The sequence below is a fragment of the Vipera berus genome (assembly GCF_964194415.1).
Source record: "Vipera berus genome assembly, chromosome: Z".
In the NCBI taxonomy this organism is placed as follows: domain Eukaryota; kingdom Metazoa; phylum Chordata; class Lepidosauria; order Squamata; family Viperidae; genus Vipera; species Vipera berus.
In genome coordinates, this window is record NC_138205.1 from 15,993,836 (window position 1) to 16,021,270 (window position 27,435).

The following is a 27,435-nucleotide window of genomic DNA, read 5'->3' on the forward strand; positions in this document are numbered from 1 at the left end:
ACCAACCTGCGTGTTCGGGTTTTATCTTGACCAGACCCCGAAGCCAGATCTGTCCATCGCTGAAACATCTTGATTGGCTGGCATGAGGTTGGGAACGCCCTGGGAGCTACTACATGCTGCATTCACACAACAACGTGCTGAAGTAAAACTTTTAGAGAAGATGGAAAGAGTCGCACTGCAGCGAGATGGGCGGCAAACAAATTTAATCAATAAAAAATAAAATAATTTATTCTGAAAGGCAGTTCATTCCTTACTGGTTCATTCCATCCTTCAGAGGTGGGTAAAGGGAGGACCCAGCTTGATGGGGGCAATATGGGGATTCTGTAAACTGCTTAGGGCTGTAAACATTGTGAAGTGGTATGTAAGTCTAAGTCAGGGGTGTCAAATTTGCAGTGCCACGTGACGTGTCGCGACATATCGTGACTTTTTTTTCCTTTGCCGACGTGGTTTGGGCATGAGGCATCCGGTCCGCCTGCTGGCAGTTTAACACCCCCTGGTCTAAGTGCTATTGCTAGGATTCGGTAAGGCTGATTGGATTGCAGGAATGAAAAGGGTTCCAGAGCTACGGATCCTAGCAGCTCCAGCAGCAGGGGCAATGGAGGGGGATTCTGGGAGGCCGCAACTTCCTCACTTCTAGAAGGGAGCCAGGGTAGGGCTAGACAGAGCTCTTCATGTCTATCCTAAGTTAACGTGATGTCTTCCCATGCACTTTGGAACTGCAGGATAGATAGTCCTTGAGTTACAGCCATCCATTTAGCAATCGTTCAAAGTTAAAACAGCCCTGAAAAAAGTGACTTAAAACCAGTCCTCACACTTAACAACCATTGCAGCTTTCCCATTTGGGAAATTTGGGCATTTGGCAACCAGCATGTATTTATGATGGCTGTAGCATCCTGGGACCACGTGATCGCCATATGTGACGTTCCCAGCCAGATTCTGACAAGCAAAGCAAAGGGGGAAGCTGCATTCACTTAATGTCTGCGTGATTCACTTAACAATCATGGCAAAAAAGATTATAAAATTGGACACGACTTGTTTAACCTCCTCACTTAGCAACAGAAATTCTGGGCCCAACTGACTGTAAGTTGAGGACCTTGTATTGAAGTTTGATATCTGAATACTCAGAACAGGGTTTTTCTAAACGGTGAGGTCTACTACCTCTTCAGTGATGCAGAGTCCAGGGAAGGTGTGAGGAACCTTTCAATGGCATCAATCCATCTTTCCCAAAGTCTCATTGTATTGTTTTCATTAGAGTGTCTGTAGCTCAGGGTTGAACTGTGAGGGGTCCTTGGTGCTCTCTGAGCTTGGTTCTCACAGAGCACCAAGGCTCATTGTCTCCATTTTGGTGTGTGGCTTTGTAGGGAAGGTAAATACATTAAAATTACAATAAAGGGAGATGTGATGGCAAAAAGCCTGATTTAGTCTAACAATGTGGAATTGGTTATACTCCAATCTAGGATTCCTTAAGACCAGTCTTAATTGTAGCGCACTAATTAACTGTACACTAAATAATTCGTACAACTACAAATTACAGTACTAATTACTATCTTCACTAGAAATCAGTAACCTGGATTCTGTATTTTTATTCATCTCTCTAAAGTCCCAATTGCAAAGCCAGAGTAATCTCCAATTGGGCCAAACAGGATTACACCTTTTCACTGTTAGTTGATCCAAAATGGTTGACACTCTCACACAAGAATATGTGATTCTTTCCTGAAGTAAAAATCCTACATTGTAGCCAGGCCGTTGAACTACAGATGACCTTTCTGTAAATAGGGGACCAAAATATAAGACATTTCAGTGTAGCTAGTCCTCAACTTATAACCATTGAACGATTAGCAGCAACCAGTGGTGCACCACTGGAAAACTTGAAGGACCAGATGAGGGACAGATCATGGGAAAAATTTATTTTGACATGAAAAATCAACACCAACTTGATGGCACATACTCATTTAGTCACGACAATTTCAGTAAGCACATCCATTGGGAAAAACACTATTACTTCTACGGTAATTATTGGGTATTCAGGTGAACTGGTGATCTTATAGAACAGGCATGTCAAACTAGCGATGTCATGTAATGTCGTGTGATGTATCCCAATTTTTTCGCGCAGTTTTGGGATGACACGTCTGGCCTATGGGCCGGCAGTTTGACATGCCTGTTATAGAAGAATCAAATACAGAGATAAAAAGGAAATGAAATGACTGTCAGGGACCTCCATAAATATATAATCAATTCTTTAATTGGTTATTTAAGAAAGCCAAGTTTATTAAATCAACTTATTAAAAGACAAAACAATTGGAATGTCCATATTAAAGAATATGCATACTGTTTTCATAGACACCCTATTTTATCATCTGCAAAGAATGATAATGTGAGGCTTCTTTTTTCCTAGAGAACCTTTCTCATTTTAAAACTCTCTGCAAAATGTCTTTACAGGTACTGCTGCATTATATATACAATGGTCTCTCCCAGCTTCTAATATTTATTGGGGGGGGGTTGTTTAGAGGCCAAGCCATCTCTTTACCACGTTTAAGATCTCCCAAGCTGACAATAGCACATCCTGCTCTTTGCAGGCAGAAAAGGCCTCATTAGGAATGGTGGGTGAAGTGTGATATTTGGGATACTGTGTTATCTTGTCATCCACACCGTGTTCCCTGAGCACATCTATCTGCTCAGGAAGCTTAGCCAGCTCACATCCATAAGATGCTGCCTTATCAGCCAGCTTTGCAAGAGAGAGATTCCTCTCAAAGCTACCTCCCTGGTTGTACTCAACTGCTGTCAGAGTCTTCTCCATAGCCCGGAAAGTCATATACAGCAGCCATTCTGTGCTGCCATTCCCAGCAATGCTGGCTGCTACCTGCAGATCACATTCTGCTTGCCGGAGCCAACGCTTTGCCTCCAGGAAACAGTGATTTGGTTGTGATCTTGAAGAGTTTGGTCCACATCGATGGTATGACCAGAAATCGTAACTGCTGCCGCCACCTCCTCCTCCACCACCACCACCTCTGGTAAATTCATAGTGCCTCTGTTGATGCTGATGAGCTTGCCGATCCCATTCACTCCAACAGTCTGAGAAGTTTCTGTGATAGGAATTGCTACTTTTGGATCCTCCACAGGAGCCATTTTGCCTCATTCCCTTTTCCATCTCCTTGATCTTTTCTTTAAGATACTTGAAGAGTTCATTAGCAGAATCTTCCTGGCCAAGATTTTTATCTGGGTGGTAACACAGATACAATCTTCTAAGGGCTTTCTTCTTCTCCTCTTCTGAAAGTCTCCCAACTTGAGCTAGGCACGCATCTATCTCTTTCTTCACCTCGCTCAGTGGCCGGTGGTGCCAATACTCATTAATATCTGGTCTTACCACTTGGGCAGCATCAGCGGGACCTGTGGGCAGCACTACCAGTTTATTTGAATCGGAAACTGGCTTATTTCTCTTGAAATGGTACAAGTCATAAGCAGTCACTTCTTCTTGCCGACCTCCTCCCAAGTCAATACGATATGTGTGTATTTGACCAGCACCATTCTTCTGTGACTCAAGTACTTCAAGGACAACAGCGTACAGGTAATGCTCCTTGGCCTGGGAAGAATCCAGATAGCCCACATAATCTCCTTTCATAAAGGCATGCAGAATGCTCATATCCAGACTGTCATACCATTCCTCAGGGATGTCTTCTCCTGGAGGAGGAAGGTCATAAGCATTTCGGATTGCCTGCTGATACAGGGGCACTCCGTGTTTCTCTATGACTTCAGCAATATCTTTAGGTCTCTCGCAAGCTAAAATCTCCATGAGGATCCCTATAGCTTCTGGCTGAAGTTTTTCTCCCAAAAGCTTATTAACCTCAATGGCTAGAGTTGAGAAAATATGTATTCCCTCTTGGCAACTCATGCTTTCCCGGTGAGTAAGGTAAATCTTTGTCTCTTCATCTGACATTCTTGCGACATGCACTGTCTTGACACGTTCAGTTTCCTCTAAAACTTGCAGGTTGTAGACCATTACAGTGCAGAGCTTTTCACAGCACACCACTTCTAGCTGATCTGGAGAGAAGAGTCCGTCATTCATGTCGTCTATCTCCTCTGTTTTACTCTGCCATTTCAGTAGTGCAATCAGCGCATTCTGGAAATCAAGAGAAACCAGAAGTTCTTTGAGATTGTTCTGAAACTCACAGTGTTCCCGATACATGCACAGTTTCAGAGAGGACTCTTCTAGTTGTTCTTCAACAATGTTATTGAAATACTTGGGGCGGAGATTTTCAGGTAGCAAGCGCAGAAATTTCCACTGCTTATACTTGTCCGCTGATATGAAACATTCAGAGAGATCAACCAGAAAGCGAAGTGTGTTTTTCAAAGCAAGGGGTTCTTGACCAGATTGGTAGAAACTAAATACTAAAGTGTTTGATGGATATAGCTTCCCATCGATGCAAGGGAGATAAAGTTCTTGCAGCTTTGAGAAATCCACTGGCTCCTTTGCTTCTTCCAATAGATGGAAGAGGAACTGAGTAGCCCTGAGCACTGCTTTAGTAAGATTGGGTTGCAGTTTCATCCATTCTGTAGTCTCTTCTTGGATCCTGGCCAGAACACTGGCATAATGATAGATGGTTGGCTCAGTCTGCACTCCAAACTTTTCAAAGACATCTATATAAACCCCTAACTTGGATGGCAGCATGTAGAGGTATGGTCGAAAGTCATTTGAGTGCTGCAAGTGGACCACCACATTTTCTGCCTCAGCTACTTCATTATCATCTGTCAGTATCACAGGAAGGCCTTTAAGGGAATTCACATCTATCTCTTCCTGTTCTGACAGGAATTTGTACATGCATTTTAGAACTTCTGCCCGAGTTTTCTTATTTTCTAGGGTATCACAGGTTACTTGACAGACATTACCCAGATTTTCCAAGACCACATCGGTAGGTACTGTGCATATCACTCCAAGTTTTTCTAAAAGATCCCTACCTTCTTTCCCAACATAGTCATTAAAAGAGAAAGCAACAGCTGAAGTCCAAAAGAGTGCAGGGTTGTTTGAACAGTACAAAGAACCTCGGGGTGCCACTGGAGCTCTGCAAGGGGCGTATGGCAAATGAAGGCTACGTAGTTTATCAGGGAGGCAACGCGGTACAAGGAAACGGATCTTGGACAGTTTTGCCAGGAAGGAATTAGACAGTTCATCTTTTGCTCTGGAAAACAGATATTTCAAGAGTGCTTTACTTTTTCCTTGGACATTTTCAGAAGTGGAACCGCTGCTGAATGCCTCTCGTTCAACCTGGGTAGCACATTTCAAAACATCTTCCTCAGAAATCACCTCCTGCAAACCCACATCCAATAAAAACAGCTTCACTTCCCACTCTTTGATTGGACGCATTGAAGCATAGAATTTCTCTGGTACAAATCGAGAGCTCAATCCCAACTCTTGAAAAATTGTATCATCCTGATAGAAGTATGACACAAGACGCAGCACATTCTCCTCATCCCGAATGAAGGCAAAGGACTTGAATGTTGACACCACAACTGCTTTCTGGGTCTCATACTCTTCATCATAGTGTGACTTGATCATGAAGAGTAACTTTAAGGCTTCCAGTACCTTGGCCTCAGGAAAACTGGGTATCCTAGGCAAAAGTAGCATAAATTGTTGCAAATCATTCATTTCTCCAATACCAAAGCACTTGCTCAACCTTTGATTCCAATAGGTGTCCCTGAGTAAAACAGTCCTTGCATCCATTTCATAAAATTCCAGAAAGTTCTCACAGAGTTTTGGATTTTTGGATACTAGACGATAGACCTTAGCATATGAAACTAGTGATACGTATTTTTCTTGATATGTCTCAAAGACAGGCAAAACTTTCAGTTTTGCTAATAATGCTTGATTATTCAACTTTTCCAGATCCTTACAGAGAAACCTCAAGAGTGAATCATACTCCCAGGATTTGAGTTCTTTCCAGCGTAGGCTACTGTGGGTAGACAGTTGCTCCAGCACTACTATAGGGTCTTCAATCTTTAGCAGCTCTGGATTGATGCAGTATACAGTCAACTCTGGAGGCAACAGGGAGTTATCTAATTTGGCAAAGCCCAGCTTATTAAGAATTTCACAAACTGGGCTTAAGTTATTAGGTATCAATGTACCAAGGGATTCAAGAGGAATCAACTCACTGGAACCATAGACAGGGAGCAGAGAGCATCGTTTGAAGAGGGAAATGAACTTTGCAAATAGCTCGTTCCTTTTTTCCTTATTCTGTGTCACACAGATTTGACTTTCAAAGAACTTCCACACTTCCCCTAACCAGCTCTTCTTGCGTTGCTTATCGTTGCCCCAGCTGTCCAGTGTCAACATCTCTTGTATATAAGCCACAGATTCATCTAAAGTAAACTTCTCCAGGAATTCCATTTCTAATAGAAGCTGATTTAGATTGTAATCTGCAAAGGCAGAAAAACAATGCTGACGATGTGGGAAAAGCTCACAAGCACTGCTTTTCTGATAAACAGGTTCTTGTTGGCTGAAACATCTCAGCACGTTATCATTGGTCAACAGTAATGGAAGTCCTTCCACGCAATTCACGTCATCAGAACACAGTCCACTGAGAGAGGAGGTTAGGAGAGCAAACCAATTGGAACGATTCTTTACAGGGGTTTGATTTAGTGAGCATGGTAAGAAGTTGAGCAGACTTTTCAAAAAATTACAGAGGGAAGGAGAATCGAGAGTCACTACATCAATTTCCGCCATGACAAATTGCTCATGTATGTCTTGTAACTGTTGAAAGGCAGGGACCAACCTCATACCCAGCTCCTGAAGAGTGCGCTCAAGAATTTCATCCTCTATTGTATTCTTCAGGAAATAGGGGCCTCTGGTGGAATCCTCTTCTTTAGGTGCACTCCAACACACACTTATTGTTTCAATTCTACCGGCATTTTTGTAATTGACATTTTTCTGATAAACTGGCAACAATGGGAGCTGGTCCTCATGCATCAGTTTATACAGATGGATCACTAACTGCTGCCAAACAGGAGATACATCTTTGGTCACAATTGGGAAATATTGCAAATACTTCTGAGCAAGATGATCATGGCATTTCTGCAGAGTATGGAATTTCAGGGGTTCACTCCCCAGTGTCTGGCACAGGTTTTTAAGTAACTGGCCATATAAAGGGGCCAGCAGATATTGCATGAGTAACCTATTCCAGGTTGAATTGACATCCCCTTCACCGCTATCCTTGCGCAAGTCACGCCGAGCTGAATCCACTGCAAAGTTCCCATTGACATGGATGGGAAGGCCTGTCCTTCCTGGCAGGGGCAATGTGCAGAAAGCCCTCCCACACACTTGTCTATTAAGACAAACAGCCACACCACCATAGGGAAGTAGCATGCCCTCTATGGTCTCTGTGCTGTCCATTCCAATTTGCCTTCCAACCCACCAGATGCTGGGATCATGCAAGAGATTAGTGCTGATCTTCATTTTGTAGAAGACGGTTGCTGGTTTGCTCATCTCCAGGCCTCCTGCTGCAGCTGCCTGCTGCAGATGTTTCTGGTACTCAAGCCTTCCAGGCTCCCCTCCTTCAGTTTCAACCCGCAACAACTCTTTGGGTTTCCTGTCTTCCTCACCCATAACAGAGAAAATTACAGTGCGAATGTGATTGAGGAACATCATGAGGCATTCTGCATCTTCTTTAAGAGCTTCCAACATATTCTCCATATCTATCTCAGACACAGATTTCTGACAAATGGGAGAGGAGGCCGCCCCTGCAGGAGTACGCAGGGGCAACCGGAAAAGTGTGCCCTGTTCCAACTTAAACACATCAGACAAAAAGGTGTCATAAACATTCAAAAAGGCCTCTCTGAAATCTTTTGTGAGGTTGTATTTTGCGCCAGGTGAGACCTCATCAGACTCTGGGAGATAACACAATGTGGGGTCAAAGACACATAATGTTCTATCCCCTGTGACAAATGCAGGGCAATCTGTCAAATGGTAAACAGTGTTGAATCCCAGACCGTATTTTCCTATAGCATCCCGCCTTCCTTTTTTGCCACCATAGCCTAAGCGCTGGATCCCCTCAATATCGCTCATTTGGAAGGTCCGGTTGTTATAAATGCAGAGGGCTGGACCTTGAAGAGACTTCCATTCATCACTGAAAACACGCTCTGTTGGATGCTGACGGCGATCCCAAAGGAAATGGATGACACTCGCACCAGCATCGTCAGCGTTCTGCAGCAGCTCTTTCAGCACATCCTGTGAAGAGGGATATTCCTGAAGGATGTTAGACAGGCGGGTACACGAATCCTCCTTAGCTCCAAACTCTGTGCCCCAAAGAGAAAGTTTCTCGATCCGTCTCTTGGACAGTATATGGTGCTTTTTGGTCGATATGCCGCAGCGCACAGCAATTTCTCGTGGAATCATACTATGGCAGAATGGTGTTCCGCTCTCACGTGGGAGCCATGGAGTATCATCAAAAAGCAGCTTAGGCAATTGTCGTAGGACTTTGTCCTGGTCTGGGAAAAACATTTTCTGGGACAAATAAGAATCCAGTTGTTGATCTTCTAGCAAAACTCCAGCAAGCCCTGCAGTGATTAACCTAAGTACAATTTCTAGTTGCTTTACAGAAAGTGGCCGTCCAGCTGCATCCTTAGCCAGGGTTTCCAGGACAGAAGCATAATCATCCAAAGTAAATACATCACGTACACCGATACAATTCCACAGATCCTTTTGTTGCCAGTACTCCTCAGGCAATTTGAAGAGATATGGAATAGCGTCGAAAGCCAGATTGTGAGACACTTTACACACTGGCACAAAGCCAACACTGACCAGGATGAAGGGGAACGTCTGTGCCTTTTGAGCTACCTCCACCCTACCTTGATTGTTCTGGACTACTTCATTGAGAAAAGCATAGCAATTTTGTGCCATCTTAGCCAACTTTTTTGGAGGGAGGGCATTGGAACAAAAGGACGCTGTCTCCAGTTGCTTTAGCACTGTAGTTGCAGATAGTTTGCATTTGACTCCCAGGAATTCCATTATCTCCTCAGAGAGCTTGGAGTTTCCCCCAAGGGCTTTCTTGTCCAGGATTGGTTCAATCAAATGTACCAAGGAATTCAGCTTGTGGTAGTAAATCTCACCGGGGCAGCAGATTTTACGCATATTCCCAGGAAGCACTGCCGGTAAAAAGGGAATATCCCTAAACAAAACCTGGGTAGTATTTCTGGAACTTTCCTGGAGATGGCCATCAAGGAGATCCAAGATACAGCAGACTCTCTGGCATGCTTTGTCGGGGTTCTGATGCCACAAAGCCTCCACAGTTCGGGCTCGGCTTATCAATTCTTCCATTTCCACCCAATCTTTGCTCATGCCAAGATGTTCCAAGCACAACAGCCTCTCTGGCTTCAGAAATTCTTCACCCATAGGAAAGCAGCCATCTTCAGGACAGTAGAGAGGTGCGACACGGCCCTTTGGGTGTACAAGTTCTTTAATGGTTTTCAGCTTTTCATTTGGAGTAGCAGGAATGCAAGGCAGGGATTTCAGGCACTCATTCACCCTGGCATCATTCATATCTAGGGCACGAAGAATCAGGGCATTACGATCAGGCACTGCAAGCTTAGCAAGGTTGGGTAAAACAAGCTCCTGAAGGAACCGTGCCCAATTATAAGTGTTTAGCACTGAGCTGTTTCTCGGGGTCCAGGTTTTAAAGCTCAATTTAATCTTCTCTGGAAGAGAAACTGCAATCTGTGGTTCTGGTAAGAGTAACGAGAAGGCTCTCACCGCTACAGACCTCAGTTGCGTCTCGCGAACGATATCATCATCCAAAATGCAAGCATGATTAAGCGGGCGCCATTTTTGTCCATCAGAGAAGAGAACTGGCTGCTCCCCATTTATTCCATCGATTAGTGCTTGATAGAAGGCTTTGGCTGCTTCAGTGAAAGGGTACTTGATACTAGATATATCAGGCCAAAAATCATAATACTCGTAGTCCTCCAGGAGATCTTGTTTGTACATGTCTCGGAGTTGAGTTAGTGCCCCAAGCCATGCAGCTGTCACTGAATCTCGTAGCAGTGCTATATTCCACTGGCCCTTTTCTGTGGTATCCCAGAGTCCTTTGCGATTACTAAGCACGGCAAAGGGAGCTGTGAGATGCAGTGGGAGACCTGATTCAATGGGAAGAGGTAAGAAGCAAAAGACACGGCCTTTAAAACCACTTATATCCGGGAGCCATCGCCCAACGGTGGTACTAGGCCGGAGTGGTAAGGCTACCCTAGCAGAAGGAGGCAAGAAATGGATACCCCTTTTTCTTCCCTTTCTGAACAGTTCCTCAGCTTCCCCATCAGCTGAGCATGAATGGAGCAGAAAATGGTGGATATTCACAGCTGACTGCCACGTTGTTCTCAATCGTATAAGGGGAACGCCCATCTCATTCAGTACTTCTCTGCTTACTGTCGCCAGTGGCTGCACAACTTCTGGACAACTGGAACCCTGTGCAAGGTAGGAGAGTGACACCTCCTGCACTTTATTGAGGAAAATCAGCAGGTACTGGGACATCTCCTGGAAACCAGTTTCTAGTCCTTTGATCCGGCTGGGTCCAAACGGCTCAGGGCAGATCTGAGATTCTTTGGCCTCCTGTTCAGTGCGGAAAGGCAAACGGATCAGTGTGCCTTGGTATTTCTCCCCAATTCGACATCCAAGAATCCCTCTGAAAGGCCAAAATTGCTCTGGAAAGGAAGCGGCGACTGTGGAGGTCAAATTCAAACGGATGCCCGGTCGGGCTGAACCACGGATATGTTTTTGGAGATGGGTGATATTGGGATCAAAGATGAGGACGGTCTGACCACTGAGAAGGAAAGGCACATCAGTCATATGGTAGACAGTGCAGAAACCTAGGCCAAAGCGACCGATCTTGTCCTCCTGGTGCTCCTTGGTGGCTGCACCTAGTTGGGTAATGTTGGAGAAATCTGCCTCGGTAAACAGCGCATCATTCTGGGCCCAAAGGGCTGGGCCTTGGCAAGTAGCCATGCCAGGATCCAGAAGTCCTTTAGTAGCGTCATGTTGCCGGTGGTCTATTAAGAATCGGCAAGTCTGAGCACCGGCATCCTCGGCATTCTGCAGCAGTTCCTGAAACACGTCAGCATCCTGGCTGTACTCCCGAAGGATGTTACGGATTCGGAGAGTGATGGGCTCTGAAGGCCCCCAAGCCTCAAACAGTTCTAAGCCTGACAACTTGGTACTCACCATCTCCACCCCAAAGAAAGCAGCTGTGGCAGAAGAAACCGCTTCATGCACCAAACTGGGTAGGTCTCCATCCAAATCAGCAAGACGGGCACGATCCATGTCACAATACAGTGCTGAACTGGCAGGGCGAAGAGCAAAACCAACCAAACCTATGATCTGCACCGGTATAAGCATTTCCTCTTCCCCATGGTAATCTTGATTGGTAAGCCAGTCCAAGGCAGCTACAAAGAGGAGTAGTTCAGCCTGCGTACCCCCGTTTGGTCTGGCATTAATTTGTTTTGCCAGCTTACGAAGAGCCTGGTCTATATCTTTCTCAGTGGGTGACTGCTGGACACCCCATTCTGCAAAAAGCTGCCTGTACTCTTGGAAATCTGGAGGAACTCGTGGCATTAGGAGTGCAAAGTCCAAATCATTAGGAAAGGACAGTACCACGTCTGTTGGCCACGAGAAGCCCTTCCCATTCCACACTGATGTGTACGTGGGGGGATGCTGGAAATGGAAGAGATGCTGTTGCATGTGTTGATAGATGCTACACAACTTTGCAGTTAACAGGGGTGTCTCTTTAGAGCAATAGGCTTTTACCAGGTCAGCTAAGTTTTCCATCACCTTTTCTGGAGGTGGTAAGCGTTCCAGGCCCAGTTTTTCTGCAGCGGGGCCCCCAAAAGCATTTGTCAGTCCCATGACCTGTCCTACAAGACTTGCATACCTCTCTGAACGAATTGATTCAGGTGCTAGGAAGACTCCAGCTGGCCCAAGCTTAGAGGAATTGATGGCAGGGACCCAAGGCAGGGACCTCAGCTGCTTCAGCATCTCAGGAGATAAGCGGGACAGTAGAGGACTCTCATTGCAAACCCGGATAAGGGCTTGTGACTTGGCCTTGGCAGTTGCTGTTTCACTTACATTCACTTCTCTTGCAGCGGTTATTGCATCTGCTGGAGAGACAGCACTAAGATCTGATTTCAGACCCAGCGTACGAAGCGTTCGCAGCACTGCTTGCTCCTGAAAGGGCCCTTTGGGAAAGTGGCTCGGTCTTAATAAAGCCAGCAATGTGCGGTTCTCCGGATCGTAGAGATGACAGGGACGGAGCAATTCTGTTGATCCGCAATCCACAAATGGAAGATCGCAGCACAAAGCTTGTAATTCTCGGCTCTGGCTAAAGAGTGTGTCTCCATTGTGCAGTAACCACAACATGAATTGCTTGGCATCTTCAGCCCGATTGGCATAGGACCCCTTCTTCATTGCTCGGACACACAGCAGGCACAGATCCGGCGTCCCCAGAAGCTTTCCGCAGATTTTGAAGAGCAAGCTTCGTTCAGCTTCATTGCGACACAAGAGCACAGGCTCCGGAGTCAAGAGATTTGTAGGCACTGGTGGAACCAAAGTCTTTTCTAAAGCCAAATAATCCTGGGCTGATACTAAGGCTGACTTGGAAGGTGGAAGAAGAGAAGGCATCTTGAAGAAGAGTGGCAAGTTAGTGAGGACTCCGATATCTTTTTGAGAGAATGAAACAGCCGTAGAGAGAAAAGCACTCAAACTTTCAATCTGGCAGGTGGACAACAATGTCAGGTGGTCTGTTACATTTGCTACCCCCAGATGGACAAAAGCTTGCAGGACATTGCTAGGTGTGGGTTCTAGAACATATTCTTTCAGTTGTTGGTGGGACCAACTGGAGTCCCAGTTCTGGATCACGGTGCAGCCCAACACTTGCAAAATTTTAGCCACTGCATCCGGCAAGCATTGCCCATTACGCCTCTGGAACATGAGGGTGGGTTGAGGCAAAAGCCGAGCCAACTGAATGCCATTGAGAGAATTGTGCAGAGGAGTCAGTGGTATCATCGGGCATCCTTCGAAGGGTTCCAGGGAAGAAGCACGGTGTGTCAGGAAAGTCCAGAAAGCAGAAATCCACTCAAGGGGAGGCTCGCCAGGATACGCACTGGGACTCCAAATAACAGGAACAGATTTGCTGCTCACCCAATCTCTCGGGAGAGCTCTAGGAAGATTCTTCTCAATGATGGCTTGATTCAAGGAGACCAGATTTTTGAATAACCCTAGAGACAGGAAAGACACAAGGATCAAATACCAATGTTTGTGCATCTCTGTTGGAGGAACATCTTTGGAGATTCTCAGTCATCTAAGGTCATGGTTATCTCAAAGGTGCTTTTTCAAAAGGCAACTACACTTCAATTTTTTTTTTTTGAGGAAAAACTTTTGCTTCTCATCCAAGAAGCTTCATCAGCTCTAACTGGATGGTGGGGGGATGGAAGGATTCGTTCTGGCATTAGAGTTAGTTCTGACTGGTTGGTTGGCTAGTTAGTTAGTTAGTTAGTTAGTTAGTTCTTCAGAACTAATCCTTCCATCCCCCCACCATTCAGTAGCAATTGCAATATGGAAAAGCTCACTGTCCCTTCTTCTAGTCTGTTCTCAGAGGGCATCTGGCTGCTATGTGTCTACATGGACATGCTAAGACCCGATCATATTGTCCTTCAGGCAGATCCAAATAATTCCATCCTCTGCAACCAATATCCCACTGAGATGGTGGGAGATGCAGTCAACTGGATAAGGCTGCACCCAGCCACTCTAATGGGATGGAACAATTACCTTGAGGAACATGAAGGAGAGCCACAACTCAAGACAGCGCTACTTTTGTTTTAGTTGTGGCTCTTCTTTCTGTTCCTCAAGGTTATTCTCACAGCCTATTACACTTCCTAGGGGCTCACATATGGGACATTAACAACTTACCTTTTTTGGCAATTGCCTCCAAATGGTTCAGCAACACAGGAGTTAGATCTTTGGGAAGAAACTGGTTGGCCAAACCAGGCAAAAGAATTCTACAAAACCAAGAGAAAAGTTCCATAAACTACAAACTACCAAGAAGGTCAAGAAAATGGATCTTACTCTATATATTTTAAGGTTTGTAAATACTACACAGGCTCATCAAATATTAAGGCAATCTGCTTTATTTACCAAATTGGCAAGCTTAATCCTTCACGCTCTTGCTGCCATCTCCCTGGATGATGTCTGTTACTTTGAATAGTATCTTTCATCTTTTTCTAAATAAACAAGTGCTTTTTCCGTTTTCTACAAGTCAGCTACCATTCTTACCTTTTTAGTATGCTACCTGGTCTATCTGGCAAAATACAAAGTGATGCAGCTTTCCATTTAATTTTCTTTGCCTAGAACATAAGACGTCTTAGGAAATAAAGGTATGTTCAGTCCAAGATTTAGAGTGTGACATCTCTAAATGCATCTCTTGACACTGACCTTCAGCTGTTCTGGAACAAATCAGTAAAGTTCTGCTTCCCTTTATCCTTAAAGCATTTTGAATTTCTACCTTAACAGATGTTCAAGGGTGACTAAATTCAAAACAGGAGGTATAGTATGTTGAAGGAGAAAGAAAGGGAAGACAGAATTAGACTATTTGGGGTGGGGGTGGTGTGGAGGGAGGCTGCTCACCTGGGAAAGTCAGGATTCTCAACAAAAATGGTCTCTCCAGCATCTCCAAAGCAGGTGTAGTGCCCATTAGCTGTTGGAAGTAGGGGCAGATCCTTCAGTTCCAGGTAACATCCATCTTCAACCAAATATTCCAGTAACAACTTTTTCTCAGATTCTGTGAGCCAATTCCAGATGTTGGCAGCAGCACGTTGCAGAGCCCTTCCCACAAACTTGGCTGTGGCTTCCTGCACTACTGTCCCATCTTTTGCACCCAATACCAAGGCTTGACGCACGTGAGGAGGGGCTGCTGCCAGCGGTGATCCTGCCAAAAGGAGGGCCTTCTCCAGCACTGGGCCTATGGGCTTATCCAAGACTGGCTTTGGCAAAAGGATGGCTTCAGATGGATGGAGCAAGCGAGGGTTCCCTTCTCCAACCCTCACCAAAAGTTTCATGTCCCTTAACCTCTGGCATATTTCAGTTACTAGAGGCTTGTACCGGAGTTGTTGGCTATGAGTTGGGTCTGGCCATGCCCCATATGGGTCACCAGGACAGGAGGAGGCCAGCACCACCATTTGGCAATAAGCAACAGGCAGTACCTCCTCCATAAGTAAGTGGTTCCAACGGCCCTCAGCCCCCCGTGCCTGGGACCCCTCTTCAGACCACTGCACATGCCTCCGGTCATCGGTGAGTTGAAAGGGAGCACTGATGTGCAGTGGCAATCCAGTGACATTTTCCTCAGTGGCTGGGAGAGGCAAGACACAGCTAAGGCGGCCGGCACATCTGTCCTGCAAACAGTAGGCCAAGGATAATGCTGGTGTGGATCTCACCTTCTCAGCCAGGTCCCACAAACCTGGGAGAGCATTTTGTTTTGCTTCTGCTGACAATATGAGCCACTCACAGCTGGCGGCTTTAGCAACCCCAGTACCTTGTAAAGCAAGAGTTTTGATGCAGCCATTGGTCTCCAGTGTGGCTCCAAGATTGTAATCAGCAAATATTTCTGAGATACTTCTGTTTCTTCCCTGGCTCAGAGATACTTTGGTTGGTTTTTGCACGTCTTGAACAGCATTTGACTCACAATATGGACGAGTTGACACATTAGCCTTCAGCAGCTCACAGATGGAACCACTAGAACCAACAATGCCCAAAGTCAGTTTCTGGATGTTCCTGAGAAACAGCAAGCTAATGGGGGCATCATTTAAGAATGAGCGCAGCAGTTCCTGCACCCGTTGTGCACTGTAGATGTTGTCTGAGATCTTGGAGGGGCTCTGCCGAATAGGAAAGCGAAAGAGGGTGCCAGGGAAGTAGCCCTTGACTGCTGGGCAGGGTTTACCAAGGGAGTCCAGTGTTGCCCAGAATGGTTGGAATTGATCTGATGCCTCCTCCCATTCCTCTATACTCCACAGCTGACCTCCTTCCTCAAGTGCTGTTTGCTGCGTGTCCAGCACTCCCAAAAATTCACCAGAGAGAATTGATGGAAAATCTGAAGGATGAGAAGGAAAATTTAGCTTCACAAACATGCAGTGAACACTCCTACTTCAATTACTTTCCTCCTTTCTTATTTCAGTACATATAAGTCAGTAGTAGCCACTGCATTATTTTATCTTGGTTCTTGACAGTGTTGTACCTGCTTAATACTTGGACCACCAGGAAATATTAATGTAGACTAGATCAGTGCTTTTCAACCGATGGAACGCCTACCACCAGTGGTACTTTGGCATGTGGCAATTGATATGCGGCCCTCCTAGACAAATGTAGTGGGGGAGGGGAATGAGCTGAGCGACGCAAGCCTCAGGGAGAGTCAGCTGGAGCTGCAGGATTGTCTGGGCTCGGCAGAAGCTCCAGGAGTGCAGGCAGAGCTCCAGCTGATTGGCACTTCTGGAAGCAGCGAGGAGCTGAAGGTAAACTGAAGAAAAATGGGGGAGGGAGGAGAGGATATGTTTTGGTGGGAAAGGGAAAAAAAACAGGGAAAAAGACAGGGAAGAGAAGAAGCTGTGGAAGCTCAGCAGGCAGGGAGAAAAAAGACAGGGAAGAAGCAGCAGCTGTTGCTGGAAGAAAAGGGCCCTGGTTCGTTTTCTCCAGCCAGGAGAATGCAATCAGCACTGATGAAATGAAAAGCCAGGAGACGAGCATGTCAGAAAGAAGGTTGGCTCATTTCAGAAGCCAGTGGGTTCCTGGTCAGCTGGAAGCTTGAATGGATTACCATAAGGATTTTTATGTAGTTTTTACAGCGTTTTGTAATTCAGAAGCTCGATTTGTGTGCTTTGGTTATTGGACTATTTTACTCTGTTTTACAAAGTCTAGCAATGAGTCCAAAGTGTTGGCTTTCATAGGTTTCATTCCTTTAAACAAATGTAATTAGTTTTACCCCCTTATCTTGAGTCTGTCTATGGCTTTTAGCAAGTTTTCTCTGTAGGTAAACAGGCTTAATTTAAAGTTATCACTTTTCACAATTGCTGGAGCCTTTTAGGCTGATTGCTACATTGTTTAAACTGTGACAGGCCCAAGGCAGCTTAAAGAAAAACAACAACAAAAAACAGTTTAGTGTTTCTTTATTCTGGGAGGTTTTTGTGAGCCTTTCTTGCTTTGCACTTGATTCCTGTGTCTTTAAGGGTACAGAAAACGGACCGGGGGGGGGGGGGCGCATTCTTACTACACTGTGGAAGGAGAGCTAAGGAGAGGGAGAGAGGAAGAAAGGCCAACCAGCCAGCTTATTTTTTTAGTCATCAAGTTTTCAACACCTTGCTAAGCACTGGTGGTACTCAAATATTGTCATGTCCTAAAAGTGGTACAATTTGTGAAAAGGTTGAAAAGCCCTAGACTAGATAACCAGGCAATGTACCTCAAGAAAAGCCAAGTGATTGCACTGGGACAATATTGTGTAAAACAAAGTTGAAAATGGCAGGGAATGGCAAAGGGCAACTATTATTGGATAGTTGCTAAGCAAAGAGCAAATGCACTCAGCAGAGCTGAATTTCACTGCAGCAGTGTTTCCCAACCTTCGCAATTTTAAGATTTGTGGACTTCAACTCCCAGAATTCTGGGAATTGAAATCCACACATCTTATAATTGTCAAGGTTGGGCAACACCGTTCCAGAGTATCTTCACGTTGCTAGATGCTCACATATCGCATTATGTTCTAACAGTCATTCCTTCGGGCTAAATCAGAGCAGACAAATCCCATTAAGGCTTAGTGCCCTGTACAAACCTTATTGCGCTAAACCAGTTATTACATTCACAGTACATTACAATTTGCTGGATTTGCACAAATCAATAAATGATAAGCCACAGTTGATAAATCAGGCGGCACAGTGTGATTGTTTGGTTTTAACATAAGGCAATGTGTGAAGCTAAACATTAGGATACTTTTGACAAAAAAGCAACTCCTCCCTTATCTAAAATACCTGGGATGTGTCTTCCTGGATTTCATATATACAAAGCGCAAAAGTCCTTTTTCTTGAAACACTTCGGAATTTTGGCAGTGGCGGTAAAAGGAAAAACTATGCCCAATAAATGTTTTCAGAAATGTGTGTCGGTTTTGAGATTTGCTGTCTCCTAAATCAAGACGTGCAGAGCTACTCACCAGTAATATGGTAGACAGAATTGAAGCCTAAGCCGAATCTACCAACTGTAGATGGATCATCTTCCTTATGACTGATGCCGGGACTTTTGATCCCCTCCCAATCATCCTCAGAGAAAATGCCATTATTGTAAGCCAGAAGTGCAGGTCCTAAGAGAGAAAAATGTGGACTAACATATATTCCTTTTTTTAACATGAGGGATTACAGTGTCGTCCAAAAGTACAGTCTTCCCACCCACCACTTTTAACTGCTTGATCCATTAAGTCAGGTCCTTCCTCAGTTTCTTCCTGCAACTCCTAAAGCGACTGAAGGCTCCTGCCCCTCTTATCCGATTGTTTCCTAGGCAGGCTCGCTCTGGTCTTTTCCCAAGGTCACCCGTGCATTCCATTGCAGCAGAGGTGGGGAACGATGGCCCCTTTTTATGCCTTTTGGACTTCGGCTTCCAGAATTCCTGAGCCAGCATAGAGGGTGTTAGGCATATGGTGTTAGCCTACAATGTTGGGTTGAAAATATATTAACCATAATGTTATGACTTTAAGAAGTTAATTGGCCAATGGGTAAGTGTTCTCATGGCCATAAGAGGAAGCTTCTCTCTCTCTCTGAATTCACTGATCTCTACTATTACTGTTTTTGCTCTGCTGATGGTTTACTACTGTTGTAAACCTGAACTGTGTATTGACCTCTGGACCGGTAAGAAGACTTTGTAGTTTGGATTACTCCTTGGACTGTTGCTATTGTGTATGACCTGGACTGTTTATTTTTGACTGTGCATTTTTTGTTTTTACACCACCCTCAAAGTAAAATACTTTTTGCTTTTACAACTCAGTGTACTCCTGTGTGTGAGACTCTTACTGCTCTCAGTGCCCTTCCTTGTCTGTGCAACTCTTTGGTAGCACAAGGAGACCTCTGCACAACAAATTCCTTAACAGAGGGGCTCAGGAATTCTGGGAATTGAAGTCCACAAGTCATAAAAGGGTCATCGTTCCCCACCGCTGCATTACAGCAACCTCTATACTGGGTGTGGGGTGGTGGTCTTTTTGGTGCTAGAAAAACAGGAACTCCTGCTTCCCCCCCTTTTTTTCCTCCCCAGAAGGGAGAATGGCTCTTTTGTAGCCATTTCCCTGATCCCAGGAAGCGATGACACCGTGCGAACGGGAAACTGACCAAAAGCAGCAGCAGAAGTAAGCCAAGAATGAATCCTTGCTGGCAGACCTCTAATCTCACCAGCTTACTGGAATCTGAAAACTAATAGAAGATCCAGTCTTCTGTGGCCAGGAACTGATGCCAAATGAGGTCTTCCCCCCACCCCTTTCTGCATTTGAGGACAGAACCCCCTATTTGGATTCACTGTGTAGGCAGAATATGGGTTGCAGACATCCTCATCACTTTACATCATTATTCTTTTCTGCCAGCTCCTACGCTGGGGAAAGGCTCTTTCCTTGCTGCCCCGTGGCTGTGTTCTAAAAAGATTTACTGGCAAGGCCACTTAGGAAGCCAGCCTCCAGAGGACAAAGTGGAGAAAGAGTTCTTGCTAATGGAAAAACTGTTCTGTACCAGCCTGCTACCGGCCCTGCAGAAAAGGCAGGGACAACCCCTTTTACAAGAAGGCAAGAGGCTGGAATTACGCCTGCCAAATTTATTGCTACAAAAACAAATAGAACAAAACACAAACCAAGAAACAGGAGCTTTTCAAGCGGTTGCCTTCAGCAAACCAGCCCTCCCACGCATTCCCCCTTAAATACAGTTCAGGCGTGGCTTCTCTCTACCTCCTTCCGAGGAGCCCCATTGCCTTCCTCTGTTTACTCCTGATTGACTGCCTCCTGCATCGGGCGTCCTTGAACAGGGCCAGCTGTGGGTCATCTTCATCCACGCTGTCAGGCTCACACAGCTGGGTCTGCGTCGTGACCAGGTGAGAGGGGCCTGGCTAAGGGCTCTCATCAAGCTGTCCAACCCCCTCAGCAAGCTCTTCAACACCCCCCTCCTCCTCCTCCTCTGAGTCATCCGACCCAACTGCCGAATCCACAGGCTGACCCTGAATCACAACAAAAACAACCTATGCCCCACACTCCCTTGGGCAGCTGTGATGCCAATCGCAGAACTAACGTTTCAGCATTTGGAAAAAAAACAAAGTTGTAAAATGGGGCAAAACTCATTTAACAACTGTCTCGCTCAGCAATAGAAATTTTGGGCTCAAATTAGTCGAGGACTGTCTCTGACATAGGAGGCTTTTAAAAATGTAATTTCTTTATTTCTAAGAAGGGAGGATAGCATCAAATTAAACGGGGTAACAGGCCCGGCTGCCTGCAAAGTGCAGGGCCCCCTGTTGTCCAGTGTACACGTAACAGAAATGGAAAAACATTCCTTAAATCCCATTAATAATGCAATCTCCCTGTGCTATTCATATATCCAGTTTTCGTTCTGTCAGTTAATATATGGATCATAATAGGCCTGTGTCTCAGGATTTTGCATCCCAAGCCACACAACACAGATCTCCACCATCAGCCCACCCCACCCCCTCAATTGACAGCTGGAATTATTTCTGGGTGAAGGTGAGCAGCTTTTAGTCCTCCGCATGTCTTGCTCTCTACCTTGGGTGCTTGCCAGTCCATCGGAGAAAAGACTTTGTGTTCCAAAACTCCGTTCATCATAGAGTAAAATCACCTCTTCAGCACCCGCGTCATCTGCATTCTGGATCAGCTCCTTTGAGAAGAAGCAGAAAATCAGGGCAGATTCAGGTAGACGCCGAAGCCAACAAACATTAAGTAAGCTGTGCCTTTACAGATACACCATCCTTTAAAGCTCATCAGAGATGAAGTGCTAGCTATCCCTTCCTGACTCTCTGCCAAAGGACTTGGGATTTCCTGGGACTTCCTTTGCAAGGTTTTAGTCCTCATCTCTCCATCTCCCTTCAGTTTCAATCCGCAAGAGTTCCTCACTGTGATACACACAAATGACTAAATGTGCAGTTTTTTATTATTATTATTATTTTATTATTTTAATCCCATTTATATCCCGCCCTTCTCCGAAGACTCAGGGCGGCTTACCACCTAAGCACAAATCAATGTGCTTAGCAATAGCCTTCATTCTATGTATATGCCTGCTTTATTAGGGCTTTCGCCCCCCCCAAGCAGCATTATTACTAAGTCAGCTTATTGCCCCCAACAATCTGGGACCTCATTTTACCTACCTCGGAAGGATGGAAGGCTGAGTCAACCTTGAGCCTGGTGGGATGCGAACCTGCACTAATTGCAGGCAGCTGGTGTTACTTAAGGAGGCATTAGCCCACTGCTCCACCAAGGCTCAGTTGACATGTAAGTGTATTTACTCGTGTACAGACATTCCCTATTCTCTGGAATGCTCATCTAGTGCTGGGATGAGTAGCAACAAGAGAATTAATGTTTGTATTTATATTCATTGGATAGGAAGGGATTACAAGAGAGTAAGCAGGCACACAATAGTTAATATGCACTAAAAGCAATATGATGGTGCTCAGGACTACACAGACCCATGTATTCTTTGTGTGTCTGCTTACTCTCTTGTAATCCCTTCCTCTCCAATTCTCAAGGGGAAGGGAGAAAAACAGGTCAGGATAATGCATACTGATTATAATGGTGATCATGTGAATGAAAATGCTGTAAAGATTGTAAAAGTGGTTATTGGTTGTAAAGTTATTGTTCAGCACTTCTAAGGAATGAAGAAGATAGTAGGTGGGGTCTACCTGTACATTATTATATGATTAAATGAAATAGGTATATGAAACTATATCTAACACAATTGGCTTCCATCCCCAAAACACCAAATTTCCCTACAGTGTTGAGGCTGGGAACTGTAGTTGTCAACATTTCCTTTAGCATGAAGAACCCAACAGTTCTAAAATCCCAGAATTCCTGGTGTAAACAGAATGTACAATTTTCAGGAGTCTGCCCACCCCTTCTTCATATGCATTTCATTCCCTCAATAGTTTCCAAATAAATTTTATAAGGTAAGTTGAAATAATACATAGATTAAAAGAGATAATTATGTATGTTTACTCAGCAGTCCCAAATTATCCAGATTACCTAAATTACCATCAAGCTAGTTACTTATGTTCATATATCTTTTTTAAACAAAAAGTTCTGATTTTTTATACAGGATGTGTATGCATGGATACACACACACACATACACATTTTCCTTACTTTTAGTTCATGTAGAAAACAAAACTGCTCCTTAGATATTGCTGATAAAATGTGCGATATTCTCAAATTAAGAACCATGTTCCTTGCAACAAAATGTAATATGATAAGCAGCTATATAAATGTGATGAATTAATGAATCAATGAATGAAGAAACAAGCAAAGCAGCTAGAGTCTATTCCTATGTCAATATTTCCAAAGACAAAAAAAATCCAGTGTTTAACTCTTACAAACCCACCTTTAATATCTGCCCTCCATCTGGGTATTTGCGAAGGATACCCTGCAAATACTTGAGGATGGGAGGCGGTTTCTGCCGAAAGCCCTTCCTGAAAGACAGACAAACTTCAATACAGGGCATAAGGACCTTCTAATAGCCAACTTCCAGCAACGCCTGTTCAGATACATTGTGTAACTACTCCATCTATCTAACACCAGAACGGGAGTTTGTGACCTTGCAGAAGTTACAAGAAACAATAGTTCTAAACTTCTTTTACTGCTGTCAATTCTGTGTGTGTGTGTGGGGGGGGAGAAACACTGGGACCTGCAGTTTAGTAACATCTTGAGGATGCCAGGTTTTCAGTCATTGTTTCTAAGGGGGCTGGGGAGGAGGGGGAGGGATCCTGCCTTAAAAAAAGCCAGAAGTACAAGAAGACAGGATGATACAGGCAGTTCTTGACTTACAGCCATTCATTTAGCAATCATTCAAAGTTACAACGTCACTGTAAAATGTGACTTGGGACCCATCCTTGCACTTACACACTTTGCAGGATCCCTACTACCATATGATTAAAAATTCAGGCACTTGCAACAAACATGTACTTACAGTGGTTGCAGCATCCCAGTGTGATCATAGTGCTATTTGCAGCTTTCCCATCCAGCCTCCAATAAGCAAAGCCAAAGGGGGAAGCGGGATTTGCTTAATGAAGGCGTGATCGGTTAACAACTGCAGTGACTTGTTTAACAACTGTGGCAAAAAAGGTTATTAAATTGGATATGACTCATTTAACAACTGCCTTGCACAGTAAGAAAAATGCTGGTCCCAATTGTAGTCCTTAAGTTGAAGACTACCTGTACAAATACAACACCCCATAAAATTATACGAGCCAGGGAAGATAATTCACATGATTAAAATTTTGTCCAGAAATTACCCATAGATTTAAATTTTAAATTACTGGCTCTGTCAATAAACAGTTTTCTTCATTGCACAGCAGGCAAGTTTTACCACATAGATTTAATAGCTCTGGTTTACACGGCTGTATTCATACAACACATTAAGCCGATAACAAATCATATTCTGGCCACATTTAGCCCATCACCATTTCTCTCTCAGCCCATGTTCGCACAAGGCGATTCCAAGGCTGAAACAAAGGGATTAGGAGTGAGATGGGCCCTCTCTAAATTTGATAAATTGATCAAATGGACCTATGATCTGAGGGACAATTCAGTCTGATTTCCCATAAGCCTTGGGCATGGCCTCCAGTGGCCCTCTATTGCCAAATTATAATATTTAATTGAATAGAAGGTAATATTAGCTACTGTAGCTGGACACACACTGAAAAAAGTGCTTTGAATATTATTATATCTGCCCCAAATATACTTACTAAACTGAGCCAGATTATAACCGGCTCTCTCTCCTTGCTCCTACTCCAACTATTTCACTATCCCAGCTTGTGCTGAGGATAAGCTGGGATCTGAAGCCTTCCTCCCCAAGTGTGTGTGTGCATGTACACAACATCTCCTTTATGGGAATATAATGTCACGTTCATGTTTCTCTTGGAAAGTTATATGCAACTCTCTATGCACGCACAAACATGCACAAGCTGTGCATTGATGTAAACACTCTACTGTAGTTCAATGTTTCAACCATTACACCTGCTCTCATTTGGTTGGGATTGCCATTTTCACAATCCCCAGCCATAATCCTTCTGCCTTCTCTCTCACACACAAACACACACACACACAAATCCTTACTTTTTCTTCTCCTTTTGAGACATTCTTCAACCTGCAGGAATAAGAAAAAATGTATAAAAATGAAATACAGGCATAACATACAGTTGCAAGAAAAACTATGTGAACCCTTTGGGATTATGTGGAGTTTTGAATGAATTGGCCATAAAATGTGCTCTAAACGTCATGTAAGTCACAACAATAGAAAAACACAGTCTGCTTAAAATAATACTACACAAACATTAGCTGTTGTCATGTTTTAATTGAACATAAGATGGAAACATTCACAGTGCAGGAAAAAGTATGTGAACCTTTGGACTTAATAACTGGTTGACCGTCCTTTGGCAGCAATAACCTCAACCAAACGTTTCCTGTAGTTGCAGATCAGACCTGCACAATGATCTGGAGTAATTTTGGACCACTCGTCTGCACAAAACTGTTTCAGTGTAGCAATATTCTTGGGATGTCTGGTGTGAATCGCTCTCTTAAGGTCATGCCACAGCATTTCAATCGGGTTGAGGTCAGGACTCTGACTGGGCCACTCCAGAAGGCGTATTCTGTTCTGTTGAAGCCATTGTTTTGTTCAATTACTTGTATGCTTTGGGTCATTGTCCTGTTGCATCACCCATCCTCTGCGGAGCTTCAGTTGGCAGACAGATGGTCGTATGTTTTCCTGCAAATTGTCCTCATAAACTCTGGAATTCATTTTCCCATCAATGACAACAATCCGTCCAGGCCCTGAGGCAGCAAAGCAGCCCCAAACCATGATGTTCCGTCCGCCATGTTTTACAGTGGGGATGAGGTTTTGATGTTGGTGTGCTGTGCCTTTATTTCTCCACACATAGTGCTGTGTGTTTTTCCCAAACAACTCAATTTTGGTTTCATCTGTCCACAGTATATTTTGCCAGTAGTGCTGTGGAACATCCAGGTGCTCTTTTGCAAACTTCAAATGTGCTGCAATATTTTTTTTGGACAGCAATGGCTTCCTCCGTGGTATCCTCCCAGGTACTCCATTCTTGTTTAATGTTTTCCTTATTGTAGATGTGTCAACAAAAATGTTAGCATGTGCCAGAGATTTCTGTAGGTCTTTAGCTGACACTCTAGGATTCTTCTTTACCTCATTAAGCATTATGCGCTGTGCTCTTGCAGTCATTTTTACAGGATGACCACGCCTAGGGAGAGTAGCAACAGTGCTAAACTTTTTCCATTTGTAGACAGTCTATCTTACCGTGGAACATCAAGGCTTTTGGAGATACTTTTGTAACCCTTTCCAGCTTCATGCAAGTCAACAATTCTTGATCGTAGGTCTTCTGAGAGCTCTTTTCTGCGAGGCATGGTTCACATCAGACAGTGCTTCTTGAGACCAGTAAACCCAAAACAGGTGTGTGTTTTTAAAGGGCAGGACAGCTGTCAGCAACACATCCAATATCATCACACTGGTTGGAGTCAAGGTTGGCTCACTCCTGGCTCCAATTAGCTCTTGGAGAAGTCATTAGGCTAGGGGTTCACGTACTTTTTCCACCCTGCACTGTGAATGTTTCCATCTTATGTTCAATTAAAACATGACAACAGCTAATGTTTGTGTAGTATTATTTTAAGCAGACTGTGTTTTTCTATTGTTGTGACTTACATGATATTTAGAGCGCATTTTATGGCCAATTCATGCAAAACTCCACGTAATCCCAAAGGGTTCACATACTTTTTCTTGCAACTGTAATCACACCAATTAATTTGAACTCAGTGCAAATTAATTCCAGGATGAATCCAAGGGAGCTGATCCATTGCCACCCTGCAAATCTGGCACAAGTCAATTTTTAGGAAAGCTGGAAACAATCTGAGAGGAGGAATCCATTTCTGTCTCAAATCTAAACTATCTTTCAAGCTTTTAACTTTTAAGGCCATTAACCCGCTGACATTTATGGATCAAAAACGAAACTTAAGACACACCATCTGGAATCAATTCATTCGCCATTAGGCAGGTGATTCAGCCGGCCAAAATCTGCTCCGTCGCAATCCTCTCCCTCCTCTCAAACTGGATTTTTCAGATCCAGCAAATAATGAGATCCCTAAAATCGAGCGGAGACACAGAAATTCCCGAAATACGGATCCCCTTCGCTTCGCTGTAGAGCAAGGCTATTTATTGTTGGGTGTTTTTTTTTTCTAATTCGCTTTTTTTAAGTGATTACCTTCTAGAAATTAAAAGAACCCATAAAGTCCTGTGCCAAGTTTCTGCCCGAAGCGATGCTCCCCAAACTGTTCCGATCGAGCGATCCAGAGCTAGGATCGTATTCTCGGATTGAAGTAACGGGGAGATGGGATCCTATGGGCTGGATCGCATCCTGCCCTGCTTTTTTGAACCCTCCTAGCCCCCTTTTCTCTTTACCTCCCCTCCCCGCCCCCCCGAAAACCAGGCACGCTGGTCCCCATCAATACCTACGCGCCACTCCCGGTCTTCAGGCTGTCGCTTCTCCAGAGGAAAAGATGCAAATGGCTGCTCCACGCCTTCTCCGCCCAATCAGCAGAGTGCCGGCAGCGGAGGCGTCTGCATGCGCTTTAATAGCCGGCTGCCTTTCCTCCCGGGGAAATCGAAACCGAAAGTGATCCTGGCGGCGGAAGAGAATGGAAACTCAGAGCGAGAGGGCGGCAGAGGTGGCCAAGAGCTGTAAAATCTGGGGCGAAGGCTTGTTTTCTTCAGGGGAAAGCACGGAGGGCTGGACTCCTGCTTGAGCGGAATGCCCACGGCTTCTTTACTCAAGGTGTAAGCTTCAGGGACTTAAGTGGGAGTTACTCCTAAGTAGGTAGGTATGTGTAAAGCATTGCAAGCCCCAAAGTGCGGTTCTGTTCAGGAGGAGACTTTCCGCTGGGAAACCTCACCCATCCAGAAGCGTCCTAAAACCAACCTGCGTGTTCGGGTTTTATCTTGACCAGACCCCGAAGCCAGATCTGTCCATCGCTGAAACATCTTGATTGGCTGGCATGAGGTTGGGAACGCCCTGGGAGCTACTACATGCTGCATTCACACAACAACGTGCTGAAGTAAAACTTTTAGAGAAGATGGAAAGAGTCGCACTGCAGCGAGATGGGCGGCAAACAAATTTAATCAATAA

At 44.6% G+C, this 27,435-nt stretch overlaps 1 protein-coding gene across 1 annotated transcript; it reads right to left on the reverse strand.

Moving 5' to 3' along the window:
• Window positions 1-1,886: 1,886 nt before the first annotated feature.
• On the reverse strand, window positions 1,887-26,928 carry LOC308679133 (sacsin-like). The gene is made up of 8 exons (XM_081346407.1): window positions 26,762-26,928; window positions 24,353-24,383; window positions 22,620-22,707; window positions 20,796-20,907; window positions 18,210-18,356; window positions 14,651-16,109; window positions 13,937-14,025; window positions 1,887-13,245 (listed from the first exon to the last, which is right to left on the reverse strand). The coding sequence occupies exons 2-8, from the start codon at window positions 24,373-24,375 to the stop codon at window positions 2,504-2,506; spliced, it is 12,660 nt and encodes a 4,219-aa protein (XP_081202533.1). The 5' UTR covers window positions 24,376-24,383; window positions 26,762-26,928; the 3' UTR covers window positions 1,887-2,503.
• Between the last annotated feature and the right edge of the window lie 507 nt (window positions 26,929-27,435).